Source organism: Oncorhynchus masou, chromosome 31 (assembly GCF_036934945.1).
Source record: "Oncorhynchus masou masou isolate Uvic2021 chromosome 31, UVic_Omas_1.1, whole genome shotgun sequence".
NCBI classification, from domain to species: Eukaryota; Metazoa; Chordata; class Actinopteri; order Salmoniformes; family Salmonidae; genus Oncorhynchus; species Oncorhynchus masou.
The window spans coordinates 42,834,710-42,853,526 of record NC_088242.1 but is presented as its reverse complement, the minus strand read 5'-3'; the positions used below and the strand labels follow the sequence as shown (position 1 = coordinate 42,853,526).

The window sequence follows — 18,817 nt, the reverse complement described above, 5'->3', positions numbered from 1 at the left end:
AGAATTTGTCAGTACGTCCAACCGACCACACAACCGCAGGCCATGTGTACTGCGTTGTGTGGGCGAGCGGTTTGCTGATGTCAACGTTGTGAACACGGTGCTCCGTGGTGGCGGTATGGTTAGGGTATGTGCAGGCATAAGCTATGGACAACGAACACAAGTGCATTTTCTCAATGGCAATTTGAATGCACAAAAACAGATCCTGAGGCCCATTGTGAGGCCCATTTTTTAAAGGTATTTGTGACCAACAGTTGCATATCTGTATTCCCAGTCATGTGAAATCCATAGATTAGGGCCTAATGAATTTATTTACATTGACCGATTTCCTCATTCCACTTTGACATTATGGGGTATTGTGTGTATGTAGACACACCATTTTTTTTTTTTTTTGATTATAGCTATCTTAATTTCAGCATCTATTTATCAGTTGTATGCTCATTCTCCGAGAGTCCGGGTTTTTTTATTTGGGGGGATGTCTGTTGACACGCAGAGTTTCCCATATGACAGAGTGGAGAATGAATGCGCATGCGTACATAACGTGCATGCGTACATGAATAATTGGAGATTATAAACTGGGTGGTTCGATCCCTGAATGCTGATCAGACCGTATACCACATGTATGACAAAACTGTTCTAATTACGTTGGATAACCAGTTTATAATAGCAATAAGGCACCTCGGGGGTTTGTGATTCATGGCCAATATACCACGGCTAAGGACTGTGTCCAGGCACTCCGTGTTGCTTGGTGCACAAGAACAGCCCTAAACCGTGGTATATTGGCTACATACCACACCTCCTCGGGCCTTATTGCTTAATTAGAACCCAGATCAAGAAGCCTTCTGAGCGTTGATCATTGCTTGGAACGCAATAATAAGTGCGTAAACGATAATTAACTAAATAAAAACGAGTAAACGCTATTTCACAAATAAAAAGGTGCGTACATGCGTTTACCCTCCACTACATCCCTGTTTGGGTATGGCAAAACCCATTCATAAACATCAACATCCTGCCAGGCAGGTTTGAATCTACATTTGCTTGGCATTTCAGCTGTCGATGTGACGTTTGTCAGTCAGTTCTGTACCTGCCTAACTGAGTGGCAGTGTGTGTGGAATGAGCGAGCTCGCCTGGCAACCAGAACGCGAAACACGAGGAAATTAAACTCGGTAGTCTGCATGGAAATTAGTTGGCAAGACTAGTACATTTTTCTAATATTTTTCATATTAACATTTTTGAGCATTTTCTGTTCTCCTATGATTTTAATTCAAGTACTTTCCAAGTAGAAACTTGAGAAAATGTATGATTTTCAAGGTATACTAATAGCCGAATTCAAGTACTTTAAGCAACTCAAGGACCTTGTGCGAACCCTGCGCAATTTCAGCACCGTGGACAGCGATCGGTAGTCTATACTTTCTTTCAGTTTACAGTTTTTTGTTGACTGTTCTATGAGTGGCTGTCTGGCGGACAGAATATATGTTTATTTTAGGGAGGGGAGGGGGGGGGGGTGAACGACCTTTGGGGGGGTCCAGAGAAACTGCTTTAAACCAGTGGTTCTAAACTTCTCAAACCAGAGGCCATGACTCAAGACTCCCCCCGAGTTATTGGCCTATAATAATAGTTGCCTATAAGAAAAAAGGCCAGCAGCATAGAATACAACATGTGGCTTAATAACTGCTGTCAGACATATAGGCCTAATTTATATTGGTGGGTTACTCTTAGAGCTTTATAGCTACTTTGCAATTGGGGAATGAAGTATTTTTATTTTCGTACAGTTTTTAGTAATGGAATAAAGTGTGTTGCATTACAGGAGTTGTGTGCAGAAGTGGAAAATTAATCTACATATTTTGTGAAAGATGAAATATTATCTCACAAACGCAATGATTCACAAATGTAGAGAAAACACACTAGTATTCAGTACACAGTGTGAGTGGATGCGATGTGTGTGCTCCTCTCAAGAGACCAACTTGGCCTTAAATGGGTAGCATGAGTATTGGTGACCCAATACTGTTATAATAAAAGATCGAAATATATGGTGAAATCATCTTTGAGAACTGGCAGTTTGTCCCACATTTGCAGTTGTGGTCCAAGCAGGACTGGCTACTTTTCCAACTGTCATCTAAGTGATGAAACCAAGGTACACATGATGTGTCATGCACTTAGACCGAAGTAGGCCTTTATGTACGAATGCATTTCTTCTTTGTTGGTTATTATATGCATGTATTTACCCTTATTGCACGTTATTGATACAGTCATTTTGTCATAAACATTTGTTACACAACACTATGATCACCAGCTGGCCAATGACTATTGTTAAAAATAATAGGGGTGTGGTTTTCATTGGAGGCTCCTACTGTATCTCATGGCGCGCGCATCACATAGCCTTGCCTATATAAACCTTCGGGATTTGGGAATAAAAAGACGCACAACAAGAACCAAGTGAAAACCGGCGAAGCAAGCCTGCCGCGAAGTGAGTAAAAGTGAGTTTTTGCTTTCTGAGACTATCAATGTAAGGCTGAGTTTGGGAGGTTTTGACTGTTGTGGTAGTTTTAGCAATTGGGTCGTTCTTGAATTGCGGTAGCATTTTGGGCAATGCATTTTAGAAGAGAAAAAATCTTAGCCTACATTTGAATAAATAAAATAATATCTATGTGAGTATCTTCCCATTGTAAATCAATTAATATGGCAGCTTGATGATATTTTACCATTATGATAACATTGTGCCACCAGTAAAGTGAAGTCAGAATAAGTGAGACATCAGAGTGATACATACTACAAAGCAGTATCAATGAATTTGCCAGCTAATTTTGATAAACAACCAGAAATAACTTGATTTCCAGGTTCATTAAGAAAGCTAAACTTAGAGTTTGGGGTTATAGAGCCAGTTAGCCCATGCCCATTTCAAGCTTATCTTTCAACATTTTTTGAAAGTTATTTCAGAACAATTAGACAAGTTATCTGACTAACTCTTTGGTCCTGCTTTGTAATATATCCCACAGGTGTAGTGGGGCATTCTGTTTGAATGTCCTGCACTGTGGTCATTTTGCAACCCAATCACAACACATGCTATTGGTTTTCTGCTAAATGTGTACTGTGCACAAAACATCTGTTAATCAATATAAATGCAATTTCCTTTAGATATTCAAAAATATACTAAATCTCCAATGCAGCCGTTTTTGTCTCAACATCGTATAATTTCTAACAATGAAGTACCTTACTGTGATTGTTTTCAATTAAAATTGTCAAAAATAAACGTAAAATAGCTTAGCAAAGGGCCATTTCTCAAGCAAGACTATTGCTAAGACTGTGTGGGAGTGGTCTAAGTGGGGAGGGGAAAAGTGACAATGAGCTGTAATTGGCAGAAAGGTTTGGAACTATCTTTCTTATATTTTGCTGATCAATAAAACATCACAATAGCGTTTGATTCGGCTGCTGGGTGGCAAGGAGACCCCAGCTCCGCTAAAACTATTGACAAATCCATGCCGTTTTCAAGGGATTTCTAAATAAACATTATAACTACCTGGTTTTAATATCATCACCTCTTGAAGAGCATAGTCAGAACTAGCATTTCTGATTATTCCACATTTAGCTCTATCATCAGAGTTTTACAGCAATCAGCAAACATAATTTGATCATGTATTTTCAATTAAGTCAGGCTAGCCAGATCCATTTGGCTTGTAGCTAGATAGCTAAAGCAAACAATGTGTCTCTTAGCTTGCTTCATCAGAGATTAGGCTTTTGGAAAGTGCTTGACATCGTCCTGGTAAAGGTGTCAGTCGGACTACTGTCATCACCACTATAGATAATTAAACAAATAACATTTGTAGTATGTTAAGGGGTATGAATACTTCCTGAAGGCATTGTAACAGTACAATTACATTGGCGAATGCCCTACTGCTGCTTGACAGGCAGACCCCACAAAGGATGGGAAATTAACCTTAAACCACTCATACTGGTCAGGTATAGTTCACTTTTATATCTCTCAAATATGCAATTAATAGTGGCCAATATTGACAGAAATTACATTATCATGATCATGATTACATGATGTTTACTGATCATAAAAGGCATGCAGTTACTGGCTGTAGGCCTATAACTCTGATGATAGAGCTAAATGTGTGCAATTGTTTTGCATGGAATAATCTACACATTTTAGTTTTGACAATGCTCTTCAAGAGGGGATGATATTACAACCAAATAGTGAACACTTATTTAAAAATCCCTTGATAACGGCATGCAGTTGTCAATGGTTTTACCCGAGCTGCAAGTCTGCTTGCCCCGCTGAAGGCAAATCGAACGCTCTGCACCCTATTGTGACGTTTTATTGTTAACGACCTATTGGTCTATTAACTCATTTATTGCATGGTGATGTCACCACTGAAGTCTAAAACTCCATACCACTAAAACAGGCAGAAATTTCAGGCGGCCTTTTCATACAGCTCTTACACTAAAAGGGCATCGTCTTAGTTTTCACAACATTGTTCCAACCTCATAGCGTGGAGATATACACTGAGTACCCCAAACAGAAAAATCTTCCTAATATAGAGTTGCTCCTCCCCCTTTTGCTCTCAGAACAGCCTCAAATCATCGGCATGGACTCTACAAGGCGTCGAAAGCATTCCACAGGGATGCTGGCCCATGATGACTCCAATGCTTCCCACAGTTGTGTCAAGTTGTCTGGATGTCCATTGGGTAGTGGACCATTCTTGATACACACGGGAAACAGTTGCGCGTGAAAAACCCAGCTGCCCAGTGCGCCTGGCACCTACTATCATACCCGTTCAAAGACACTTAAATCTTGTGTCTTGCCCATTCACCCTCTGAATAGCACACATACACAATCACAAAAATCAGTTGTTTGTCTGCACTAGGCCTTCAAAATATGTTGCTTTGGTAGTTTATAACATCTCAAAATGTATTCTAGACACTATATAGCACATAAACAGCATAATATAACAATAATATGACATTGGAAGGAATGCGAGAAAAAATAACAAGGGCAGGGAAGAAAGGAAACAACGGACAATGGCATGTAAGAAAGTAAGGATAGAAAAGAGGTTACGTTTATGAAAGTGGACAACATTTTGGGAATAATAGAGTTGCTTCAGGAACAAGTCAAAGCTGTGCGGACTTCAGAGTGCTTTAGTCAGAGTTTCATGGAGAGCTTGGAATGTCCCAACATCACTTTTGCAAGGGCATGGAGAGTGTGTTATCTATAAGTCCCTGCAAAGTGTACTCTACTTCATCTACTGAAGGGGGGCCGTGGGGCCGCAGGTAGCCTAGTGGTGAGAGCGTTGGGCCACCAACCTGAAAGGTTGCCGGATTGAATCCCCGAGATGACAAGGTAAAAATCTGTCATTATGCCCCTGAACAAGGCAGTTAACCCACTGTTCCTAGGCTGTTATTGTAAATAAGAATTCGTTCTTAACTGACTTGCCTCGTTAAATAAAAAATCTACTAAAGTGTCCCACTACAACTGAAAGACACACTTTAGCAAAAGTATGGGTCTGATGTTGTTTTAGAGATTGTAGCATCCTTCAAATAATAAACTATCAACTTGTTTCATCATTAACATGTAGATACAACCTTCATTAATTGAAATAAACATTAGTTGAGTAGGGTAGGCTGATTTCGATTTTATACATAGTGATTCACCAAAAAAGTGCCCCACAAATGCTGACTTCACCCTAGGAGTAGTAACACCAATGATGATAACACCTATGACACATTTTTGATAATTGAGGATTTTCTTAAATGGAGGCAACAAATGGCCAAATATAAGGTAATGAATTAACCCTTTAACTCTTAGTAACATTTAGACACACCACATGATCAATGGAATCCTACAATTTAGGACATACTAAAAGGGTGTGATTAGTTAATCATTTTTATTAATAAAGACCACTCCCCAAAAACGGTTTGCCACTGGAGGGAATGCTCAAGGTCCTTGTATATCCTTTGTAATGAGTAATTTTCAAAGTGTTAAAACCAATTACATAACACAGGGACACATCATAAACACTTCAATATAAACAAAACATGCATGTGTAACTGTTTGTCATTTGAAAGGGTTTTTCATGGTTGCAAAGGCAAGGGACGCAACTGCCACCGCAATTCAAGAACGACCAATTGCAGTAGCAAGTCCGAATGTTAGAGTACAAAAGAGATTTTTCATTATCATTACTTAACATTTCCAGACTGTTACCTAGCACTGTAAAATCAATAGGTTGAAGACCAATTTATTTATTTCGTAAACAACTTTGGCACACATTTCGGCACCATAGACCGAGCACCTGCTAACGCGTCTCTAATGAAACCTCCATTCAAAAATACAAAATCTTACTCATCAAAAGCTTTACCTTAAACAAAACTATGTCCAGCAGTTTTCAGGGAAATGTTTGACTACATTCTTTATTTACAGATGGCCAACATACTGAGACCCTGGTTGATCCTCGTAGCCCTCCTCGTGTGCGTGCTGGTTAGTCTGGGCACCTTCGCAGATGCCTACCCGCCCAAGCCTGTGAGCCCCGACAACAACGCGCCTCCGGAGGAATGGGCCAGATACAACACGGCGCTGCGACACTACATAAACCTCATTACTAGACAGAGGTGAGTGAGTCAGCACTCTAACAAAGCAAACATTTCAGTCTATTGGGTTTTCAGGAAGCGTAAAGCTCCTACTAACAACCAATAGATTGATTACATGTTCCTTCATTCAATTTGAATACAAAAAAAAATCACACAAAAAATGCCCCCCATAAATTCCAATAAAATTTTGCTGATAATCTTAAGAGGTCAAATGACCACTATAGGCAAGGACACAGTAGAAGTTATGGAGGGGTATGTTAACTAATAATGAACAGGAAGGCCCACACACTGTTTATGCTCCAAATTCGCAACTTTATTGACAACGTTTAGATTGAAACTGATCTTCCTCAGGTCAAACAGGCTGAGTGCTCACATCCCAAAATATATAATTCACTTTTGTGCATAGTCAATCATGGTCAAGAATTATATACAAATTGGTCCAAATTAAAAACTAGGCAACAGTAAAAAAAGATGAAAACTGGAAACTGCTGGAATACATGCCCATATGATCATTCGTAGAGCACCGAGACATGATTGTGTCGAGGCACAGATCTAGGGAGGTGTACCCAAAAAATTATGCAGTATTGAAGGTCCCTAAGAACACATCATTCTTAAATGGAAGAAATTTGGAACCACCAAGACTCTTCCTAGAGCTGGCCGCCCGGCCAACCTGAGCAATAAGGGGAGAAGGGCCTTGGTCAGGGCAGTGACCAAGGACCTGATGGTCACTCTGACAGAGCTCCAGAGTTCCTCTGTGGAGATGGGAGAACCTTCCAGAAGGGCAACCATCTCTGCAGCACTCCACTAATCAGGCCTTTATGGTAGAGTGGCCAGGCGGAAGCCCCTCCTCAGTAAAAGGCACATGACAGCCCCCTTGGAGTTTGCCAAAAGTCACCTAAAGATTCTCAGACCATGAGAAACAAGATTTTGTGGTCTGTTGAAACCAAGATTTGAACTCTTTTGCCTGAATGCCAGGTCACTTCTGGAGGAAATTTGGCACCATCCCTATGGTGAAGCGTGGTGGTAGCAGCATCATGCTGTGGGGATGTTTTTCAGCAGCAGGGACTGGGAGACTAGTCAGGATCGAGAGAAAGATGAACAAAGCGAAGTACAGAGAGATCCTTGTTGAAAACCTACTCCAAAGTACTCAAATCAAATTGTATTTGTCACATACACATGTTTAGCAGATGTTATTGCGGGTGTAGCAAAATGCTTGTGTTTCTAGCTCTAACAGTGCAGTAATATCTAACAAGTAATATCTAACAAATTCAAATAAATTACTATAAAAATCTAACTTTCATTAAATCACACATGCAAGATAGCAAATTAAAGCTAGACTTGTTGTGAATCTAGCCAACATGTCAGATTTCAAAAAGGCTTTTCGGCGAAAGCAAACAATGGTATTATCTGAGGATAGCACCATAATAAACAAAGAGAGAAAAGCATATTTCAACCCTGCAGGCGGACACAAAACGCAGAAATAAAAACATAATTCATGCCTTACCTTTGAGGAGCTAGTTTTGTTGGCACACCAGTATGTCCAATAAATGTCACAAATGTTCCTTTTGTTCGATTAAATCCGTCAATATATATCCAAAATGTCAATTTATTTGGCACGTTTGATCCAGAAAAACACCGGTTCCAACTTGCGTAACGTGACTACAAAATATCTCAAAAGTTACCTGTAAAACTTTGCCTAAACATTTCAAACTACTTTTGTAATAAAACGTTACTTTTTTTAACGTAAATAATCAATCAAATTGAAGACGGGATGATCTGTGTTCAATACAGGAGGAAAACAAACTGTAGCTCGCTTTCTGGTCACGTGCCTCTATCTAACAGTACACTACAAGTGACCCTCGTTCTGAACAGTGCTACATCTTCATTACACAAAGGAATAACCTCAACCAATTTCTAAAGACTGGTGACATCCAGTGGAAGCGGTAGGAACTGCAAGAAGGTCCCTTAGAAATCTGGATTCCCAATGAAAACCCATTGAAAAGAGTGAAACCCCACAAAAAAGTCTGAATGGTTTGTTCTCAGGGTTTCGCCTGCTAAATAAGTTATGTTATACTCACAGACATGATTCAAACAGTTTTAAAAACTTCAGAGTGTTTTCTATCAAAATCTACTAATACTATGCTTATCTTATCGTCTGGGGATGAGTAGCAGGCAGTTGAATTTGGGCATGCATTTCATCCGGACGTGAAAATACTGCTCCCTGTCACCAAGAAGTTAACAGCATTCTTACATAGGTATTCCTCTTATCCAGATGGGATAGGGCAGTGTGCAGTACGATGGTGATTGCATCGTCTGTGGATCTATTGGTGCGGTAAGCAAAATGAAGTGGTTCTAGGGTGTCAGGTAAGGTAGAGGTGATATGTTCCTTAACTAGTCCCTCAAAGCACTTCATGATGACAGAAGTGAGTGCTACAGGGCGATAGTCATTTTGTTCAGTCCCCTTAGATTTTTTGGATACAGGAACAATGGTAGACATCTTGAAGCATGGGGACAGCAGACTGGGATATGGAGAGATTGAATATGTCCATAAACACTCCAGCCAGCTCAGACTGGTGCGAAGGTTCACCTTCCAACAGGACAACGACCCTAAGCACACAGCCAAGACAACGCAGGAGTTGTCTTGAATGTCTCCGAAGTCTCTGAATGTCCTTGAGTGGCCCAGCCAGAGCCCAGCGTTAAACCTGATCGAAACCTGAAAATAGCTGTGCAGCAACACTCCCTGTCCAACCTGACAGAGCTTGAGAGGATCTGCAGAGAAGAATGGGAGAAATTCCCCAGATACAGGTGTGCCAAGCTTGTAGCGTCATACCCAAGAAGACTCAAGGCTGTAATTGCTGCCAAAGGTGCTTCAACAAAGTACTGTACTTATGTAAATGTCATATTTATCTAACCAAATGTGGAAAAAGTTAATGGGGTCTGAATACTTTCCGAAGGCACTTTATAATCCTTTATGAACAGAAAGGTGTATTGGGTTCGCACTCAAAAAGATGTTGCATAAAGCGTACTTAAATTTAAATTATTTTAATTGCAGGGATGGTTTGCACAAGAGGTTTTGGCATTACAGCCTTCTTCAGTGTGTAGGTACAATTTTACTTGAATTCAAAACAGCATTTGTAGAGAACAACCGATGAGCAGTAGGTGCTTCTAATCAGGGTTGCCAGTCATCTGCCAATCAGGCATGTGGCTTGTCTGCTCTACCTATATACAAACGAGTCACAAAGAAATACAAAATTATAGGGTATGGGAGCGGGCACGGAGGGCAAGTCACGAATCAACTGCCCCAGGTGTCCTCTCACCTGAATACATCATATCAGTTCACGAGATAGCACACTACAAAGGACACCAGGCACAGCTGTTCATAAATATGTGGTGCCAACTCATAAACAATATGCATAATCTGATATGGAAGTTTTTGTATATCTGAATTTGTGGGTTTTACTCTTTTGAATATAATCGTTTATGACCATATGTACCTCTGTGATTCATTATGATTCTTTACAAATGTCATTTATTAGCCCAGCACCTAAGTTTTTAAAGATGTGCGTATGACCACAACATTTTCTATAGAGGATATTTGAACTAAGCCTGAGGATAATGATGTCTTGGCTCTCCGACCAGCCTGCTGTTCTGAACACTGTGATAACATAACTTAATTCCAGTTTCGGAAAGCCACATATGCAGCAGAGAGATTAGTATTTGGAGATTGCAGAGTGTAGTTATTAAAAATAATGATGGTATGGAAAGGAAAGGAGCCTGGTTTTGCTCCATCACTGACCTACCTTGCGTTCAGTGATAGAGACCTATAATGGCTCCACTGAGACCTTGGTCTGTGTAATGGAGATGTGCTATTACCGGCAAATATACTTGATCTGTCTGGTCTGGTCTGACTTCATTATACTGATCTATAATGAGTTGCTATCATTATTCCCTCAACCTGGGTTATAAGGGCAAGACTGCTGTAGGCAGTGATGCGCTGCTGTACAGTGCATGTGTGATCTCCAATGACTGGTGTGTTGGATAGAAAAAAAGTACTCATTAACTTAAGTGCATGTCCTGTCTCTGTGTCTTGGGGCAAGAGGAAAGCTCAACAGGAATTGCCCCTGTCTCTCAGTACAGCTGTGAAAACTATTGGTCACTAAATCCGGAAAAATTACGGACCATATAAAAACTGTTAGGCAGTAAATCCATCTAGAAGTACCACGTAAAAACGATTGGCTGGTATGCCCTCACCCATCTGAGTGGTCAATGTGAATGCCCTCACCCATCTGAGTGGTCAATGTGAATGCCCTCACCCGCTATATACTTATAGCTGATTGGTTTGGTTCTGCCCAGTACAGTGCTGTACTCTTAATAGTCACCGCCACACACACACAAACAGCTGGATATTTATACAATTTTAGTAATCCGAATGACTTGGAATCTTATTGTTGTGGTTCTACAAGACAAAGATATAACACATACTAACCAGTATTAAGAATTAAGAGTTATATAACTATCAGCATCAATATAAACAATGCGTGTGCATGCAAAAGACAATGTTTAATAATGCAACAAATAAACCACTTCTGCAAAAGTACTTTTGCAACCAATGCAATAACACTTATGGCAGTACGGAATAATGCTGCATACAATCAGTGGAGATTTTAGCATGTAAATCTTGGTGGGGCAAATCCACATTTTTTTTGTGGGGATGATGCATGATAAACAATGCATTAATTGCATTATAATGGTGACAAACTGTGCCCACAAACTGTTAGGGCCTACATAAAGCTGTACCAACAGCAGTCCCAACACCTTACCACTGCTATAGCTGGCTATCAGCAGAGCCTAGTCTAGCAGCGAAACAGTTCATTCAGCCTCATTTACTGCCTTTAATAAAACAGAGCTGATATGGCTGACTTGCTTAAACAAATATGCTTTCTACTGACAATTGAGATGTAGGAACTGTAGCATAAGGGGACAACAAATGGATAAGAGGCAACCCGTAATTTCAATTAAGACATTAATGATCAAACTTTTGAAATGTACAGTGACAGAATTCAGAACATGGGCTGTTCTTACAGTGTTCTCTCTGTACACCAAGTCAGAACTGTTGGATAAATAAAGGGGGCATATAAGCAGACAATGAAAGCTCTTACAATATTTGATGATTACATTTCTCTAAAACAGACTATTTGTTACATGTACACCACCAAGTCAGAACAGGGGAAAATAGACCAAATTATTAGGGGGAGGCACATTAGCTACTAACAGCTTACTACACAACATACACTTTGTATTTTTTTTCTTAGCTACAGTATACATATCTTCCTTGTATATTACGTCATTTATGCAGCAGCATACATGACATTTTTCGACTCAACTTGTTGTTCTGTGCTCACTTGAACAGGAAGGTGGTGCAGCGGTCCTTCTTGTGGGCAAATTTTGTCATCAAAGTCTGGCATTCTCTGGATTTATGGTGTTTTCAAGACAACTGGGAATTCTGAAAAAAAAACAAGATCGAATCATGATGATTTCAGTGATCTTCAGGTTGTAGCTCTAGAAACAGGCCTAAGTTCCATACGTACAATTCCGAGTTGGATGACCGTTCAAAACTTCTTTTCACAGTCGGTGCTCGTTCCCATTTGAGTTCCCATTTGTCCTGAAATCACTGAAGTCACATTTCCCAGTTCTGAGTTAACAGTTGTTTTGAGCGTGGCAGAAATCGTGCTGGATTGACAGCACGGCCAGTGTTGAATGTTTATCATTTTAAGCTTGGGAAAGAGAACCTTAAACCGAGAATTGGGACCACACACCCACTCCACTGAATAGCAGGCTAGTGATGGCTTTGCAATGCTTGCATTAAGCCACTGATTCCTTCCAAACCACTCATTGTTGAATTTGCGATTTCCAACCTGTTGTGTAATGTTTATGTACAATGGCCAATGAGCACCAATACATTTTATCTACAATTTCTTATCATTATTTCTCTTCATATGACAAGGATTAAAAAGGATTTGTCAGTAGATTGTTGACTTGATTAATGTAGATGACTGCTGGCTAAGATTTTGAAATTATAAGGTTGACATGATTAGTCCAATCAAAGTTACTGTACATATAACGTGATTTGGCGTAATTTTATCTGTGGCCAATGACCTTGAGCCGTCTTGGATGGGCACTTCTAATGTAACTCTATGGCATCACCCAAGGGGCTTGAATTCTCCAGCTCTACCGTTAGATTTGGCAGTGATGTAGTGTCCCCACGAGTGAAAGAACACTGAGCCAATCACTAGAGAACCCTTATGCTCTGTATTTTCCGCTGGCTGCCCCTCCACCACAGAAAGCCCCGAGCGAGACTGAAACACCTGCATTTTGAACCTGCCTTACTCAACAAAACAAAAAAGAGACCATGTTTCTATGGAGGCTTTATTAACTCAACCATTTTTATTTACATTGCAAACTGATATGTGACACGTATTAATGCCAAAATAACATGCAAAACAGGTCACCACTGCATATGATAAACAATACACAAAGCAGCATTGGCAACTGTATATTTAAAGAATACTAATAACATGAACAAAATAATAACAGTAGAACATATGGCTGAATCTTATCAAAACCCCCAGTAAAACCCCCCTGCAACTTACATTTCTATGCACACACAACTGACATTTTTGTCACTGTCGACAATAAAAAGTCCTCAGAAACATGCGTCAACAGTACATATCAACAGTGGTATATATATATGTGCGTGTGTGTGTGTGTGTGTGTGTGTGTGTGTGTGTGTGTGTGTGTGTGTGTGTGTGTGCGCACGCACCCATGTGTGTGTGTATGTGTGTGTCCATGCATGCATGTTGAGTCTCCATCTGTGTGTGCATATGAGTGATTGCTTGTGCATCTGTGCGTATGTATCTGTGCAGGTACGTCTGTTGCTCAGAGAGAGATTTCATGTGGGCGTGTAGAGTTTGAGGGAACCTGAACCAGTCTCCTATTAAACGTCTAAAAACTACAGTGTCTATCATTAAAAGGGCTGGAGCTGTCAATGCACTGCAAGGGCTGTGTGCCATGCAGTTCAGCCCCTCTGTTCTCACACAAAGGGAGAATCACTCCACAATGGCAAGGCATTGATTTCAGTAAAGATATTTTAAAAGACTTGGCGCTGTCTGTGGAGCTGAGGATAACTAGCCTTACTGAGCATTGGACATTGGAAATCTCTCCTCGTTTGGAGCTATGAGAAATATGTGATCTTGCCTCTGGAAATTAAAAGGGCATTAGTGATTAGTGAGTACACCGAGTAGGGTATAAGCACTTAGAATGTCTCATTTCTTGACACTTTTACTCTTTCTCAAATTAATCTTTCCTCGCTTCCGAGCATCCTCTCTCCTCGCCTTCTTCTCAAAATGTAAGTGAGAGGGAGGTCCGAAGGGAAGGACCTTGGATCTTCTCCTCTGATACGGTTGAGAAGAAGGTGAGGAGATAGGACACAAGGGATCTCGGAAAGATGAATTGAGGTACTAGTGTCTTGGAATTCATGGTGATGTAAATTATGAGATGGGCAGGCTACTCATGGCCACAAGGGGACATGATATGTTCATAGGACCCCTGTCAGCACACTCCAGCAAGCAATGTATATTTCTTGGTGACATACAGCAACAGTGATGGCCTCTCTGTGTACACTAGGTATGGGAAGAGGTCTTCCCCTGAGTCAGCTATGGCGTGGTTGCTGTTTGGAGACGAGTCAGAAGGCGACTTAACAACACGGTGAGAGGATGAAGAGATTGGGGGACATGGTTATTCAAAATAACTGCGTCTCCGATGTGTTCCAATATACTCATACATTGAATATATCAACATGACCCACAGGGTTGGGGTCAATTCCAATTTAATTTGAAATTCCAATTAATTTCTTGAATTCACTCATGACATGGAGAATTTAAATTGAATTCAATTCGAAATACAACAATCTTCAGGTTTTGGAATTGTAATCGAAGTGGAATTAGACTGTTTGGACTGTTTGAATTGGAGTAGAATTGGAATTGGAAAAACATTTAATCTTTGGAATTTAATTGGAAATCAGCATTTGTGCATTTCCCTGGCAGTGAAATTAATTCACTTAGCATAAAACATTGACAGCAGGATTTGTTTTAAATCAGGGATCGGCAACTTTGATTGGGGTGGGGGCCACAAAAAATATGAACTCATAAGGAGACGCAGTGGTTCATGGATCTGTCACGCCTGCTCCCACTCTTCCCCCCTGGCACTCCCGGGTGACAGGCTCCCCAGCATTACGCACTCCTGCCACCATCATTACGCACACCTGCCTTCCCTCGTCACGCACATCAGCAATTATCGGACTCACCTGGACTCAATCACCTCTGTCATTACCTCCCCTATTTCTGTCTGTTCCCCTGCTCTGTTCCCCGCTTCAGCATTGATTGTCAATCGTCGTTGTTTTGCTAACGCTGTTCCTGTCTTGTTTCATGTCTGTTCCTTATTAAATGTTCACTCCCCGTACCTGCTTCTTATCTCCGGCAGGGTCTGCATACCCACAACTTTACCCACACATGCAGTCAAAGCCAGCCCTAGCCTTTTAGGGCCCCTAACCTACATTTTGTTGGAACCCCCCCCCCCCCCCCCCTCCCCATCTTGCAAGGAAAAACATTTTTTACAGTGGAGAATAAACATTTACGTTTTAGATTTAAATTTGTGCCATTCTACACATTTTGCCATTGGGCGGAGAGAAAAATGAGCAATTTTACAGCTAATTTGCTGCAATTCTACACATTTTGCCATAGGGTGGAGACATTTTTTATGTATGACATCTGAGTGAGAGTGTCTAACAAAATCAATCAATGGGGTTCCCCCAGTCGGTAATTCGACCATGATCACTACACGTTTAGATGGCTGGCCACTAGACTAGCTTACCAATCTAAAAGATGTTAGCTGACATGGGCTAATTGAGTGACTGATATAAAAGAAGATCTGTTTTTATTTTTTTATTTTACCTTAATTTAACTAGGCAAGTCATTTAAGAACAAATTCTTATTTTCAATGACGGCCTAGGAACTGCCTGTTCAGGGGCAGAACGACAGATTTGTGTGCATCTGTTTGATGCATCTGTTTGATGCACAACTAAATGTCAAAATTGCACCTGGTACCTGTGTATTGTACTATTTCTACTCCCAAGAGTAAGTTGAGACCCCCTGCCCGTCCTTGTTTTAAATTATTTAAACTTCTATTTCTACATTTCCAGTATAACTGTCTGAAAAGTGACTATCCTGAAAGCCTATGGGAATTGAATTAGAATTTGTGGAATTGGTGATAATATTGATTTGGGAATTGACTTATTGGAATCTACCTAACATTGGAATTGAGAGGAATTTAATTATCTCTGAATTCAATGACTGATCTAGAATTTGAATTAAATTGAATTTATGGGGAGAGGTAATTGAATTAGAATTGAATTAGTGGAATTAACCCAATCCATTCTGAAATTCCAAAAGGTAGTGCCAACAATGAATAGCAATATCTAAGTTTGATCACTGTAGTTTAGTGAGTTTGAGGTACTGACTTTTTGTGTGTTTTTCTTTCAGTTCAGATGGCAGTGATCTATGGTAAATATCGTACCTCTGGTGTGCTGCTCTGCTGTTCCACTAAAATGGTGGGCCTGACAACAACTCAAACAGGCTGCTCAACTGGAAGCCTTCACTGGACTGTGCGGCCCACTACTTCTGTCTGACACGCATGCCTCTCTCTGTCTCTGTCTCTCTTTCTCTCTCTGTCTCTCTCTCATCATGTAAATAATGTGTTATTAAATAAAATAATGAATAATAAAGAAACTAATGTGTAATAATACATCTGGTTGCAGTTAGTTTTAGTTGACCTTTCGGTTCACAAGCCATGATTGGAAATAAATGATCCTAGACCACAAGCACTTCAGGCCTGTTATAAGAGTACCATCTTTTAACAGTATATGTTACATATTCATACCAATAGGTGACAGTATATTACAAGAGAATTCAGTTACTCTAACAATGTTCTATCTCTGCCTTATTTGCCATTTGAGTTTTGTGACAATTTATGCATTAGACAACATAGTCTACTGACCATGCTGCAGGACATGCATAGCCTACGTTGACCATCATTCCTCTCAATATTATTAAAAAAAGAGTCGAGATGTATTGAAGTATAAGTATTTTAATACCGTTTCCTAGGGTGAAGATGAAACTCATAATTCTGAAACTTTTGGACACAGTATTAGTTTACTCCTTCATTTTTTATGGTAGGCTATATTGTCTGATCATTTGTGAAATTCCCACCGCAAGCAACCTACTCGACAATAGGCATTCAAATCGCAGTTCAGTGGGGTCTGCACTGTCACACAGCCCATTTCCCCCTTATCTCCAGCAACCGCGCTCAGGGATTTTACATTTCAGCCGCTCCGTCTAGCTTTCAGCTCGAATTGGACACTGGAACTAACTGAAGCAAGGTAACCTAAAAGGTATGAGCTCATAAACTAGTAATTTGTTGAATAGAATGAATGAGGTTGTTGATATAGACTAGAATATTATACATTTTTGTCATCATAATGTTCCTCTTCGTAGACCGGCTATTTAAAATCGATTTGGATTCTGCCGTGATGTGCGCCTGGCACCAGGTGGCTTGTTTTATGCTGGAATCCAAATGACAAATGAATTGACTAGACAGTGTGAATGCATGATAGTGGTGGTATCACAATCTCACGAAGGATGACAGTGCAAACCATTAGCCAGCACTTTACCTCTAGATTACGTCCACAATCGATGGCTATGGTTATTACGCAGGAGCCTACATATGTGCGTAGTGCATACAAAGCCCACAGTTCGTGAGGACTGGCCTGAGAGAAAAGCATTTTAGCAAAAACAAACTATTTCTGATTTATTTTCTTATCCCACTTACGGGACTCGAGTTGTGTGAGGGGATAGTAAACCGTGTGCAGACTCCCATATTTTGCGCTAGTGAATTATAACATTCCCTGACTTTACAAGTATGAACAATAACCTATGAGTTAATGATGAATGATCAATCATCCAATTTTAAATGTAATTGGGACTGGGAGAAAATGGTTGTTTTACAATAGCAGAATTCCAGACCTTATGTAGCTATAAGGACAGTGGGACATCATATGCATTGTAGCACCTGTAACCTGGCGCATGCCCACGTCGCCAGCCAGTTTTATTCGGAATATATTGAGGCGTTTAGGGGTTTCCCGATTTTACAACTTTACTAGCGTTAGATTAGATTAAATAACACAGTGACAGAGAGGGAAATGCCGGTTCATGTCAACAGACAATGTTAGACTACATTAGGTACGGGGATATCGCTGCACAAAACAACAAACCGAGTCAGAACTAGCTAGCAGTACAGCGGGGGTATCACAGATATTTCACGGGATGTATAAATGTGAAGCATCCGGTTGTGCGTTTCCACTCATTACCAAATATGGTGGTGAGAGGAAGCCCAGTGGCCGGCGGTGGGAGAAGATGGAATGAGATGAATTTGGGCCAACATTCTGCTAATTTCAAAAACATTTGATCTCAATTCAGGCTGTGGTCTATCTTGGGTTAGTTATACATTTGTTGGAGGTATCTCTCCAGAGAGAAAATGGGGCTCTCCCCAATAGTTATATCCCCACAAAACTATGTGCAGCCCCCCCTCTTCTATTACCATCACAACCCCATAAACAATGAGCATAACTGGTGCTGCCAGCCTGGGGTAGGGTCTGCCCACCCTAATGCTCCCCCTTCAAGTACTCGTCCCTGAGGATCAATTCTCAGAACTGACTCCTTGAATGCTTTTGAAGTATTGCTTTTGAAGTATTGAAACTCAACAATATGATTTGAATGATAAAAAAACAACCAGTGGCGACGCTGTAAGGACTGACGCTGTAAGGACCGACGCTGTAAGGACCGACGCTGTAAGGACCGAAGCTGTAAGGACCGACGCTGTAAGGACCGACGCTGTAAGGACCGACGCTGTAAGGACCGACGCTGTAAGGACCGAAGCTGTAAGGACCGAAGCTGTAAGGACCGACGCTCTAAGGACCGACGCTCTAAGGACCGACGCTGTAAGGACCGAAGCTGTAAGGACCGACGCTGTAAGGACCGAAGCTGTAATGACCGAAGCTGTAAGGACCGAAGCTGTAAGGACCGACGCTGTAAGGACCGACGCTGTAAGGACCGACGCTGTAAGG

At 40.8% G+C, this 18,817-nt stretch overlaps 1 protein-coding gene across 3 annotated transcripts; it reads left to right on the top strand.

Annotated features, from left to right (window-relative positions):
• The first annotated feature begins 2,406 nt into the window (after nucleotides 1-2,406).
• Nucleotides 2,407-16,440, top strand: LOC135525197 (peptide Y-like). 3 transcript variants are annotated; one of them, XM_064952931.1, is made up of 4 exons: nucleotides 2,407-2,474; nucleotides 6,416-6,603; nucleotides 14,266-14,346; nucleotides 16,184-16,440. In XM_064952931.1, the coding sequence occupies exons 2-4, from the start codon at nucleotides 6,416-6,418 to the stop codon at nucleotides 16,191-16,193; spliced, it is 279 nt and encodes a 92-aa protein (XP_064809003.1). In that variant the 5' UTR covers nucleotides 2,407-2,474; the 3' UTR covers nucleotides 16,194-16,440. The 3 variants fall into 3 exon arrangements, with proteins under 3 accessions (XP_064809003.1, XP_064809001.1, XP_064809002.1); XM_064952929.1 differs by having other exon boundaries at nucleotides 16,179-16,440; XM_064952930.1 differs by having other exon boundaries at nucleotides 2,410-2,464; nucleotides 16,179-16,440.
• The last annotated feature ends 2,377 nt before the right edge of the window (nucleotides 16,441-18,817 follow it).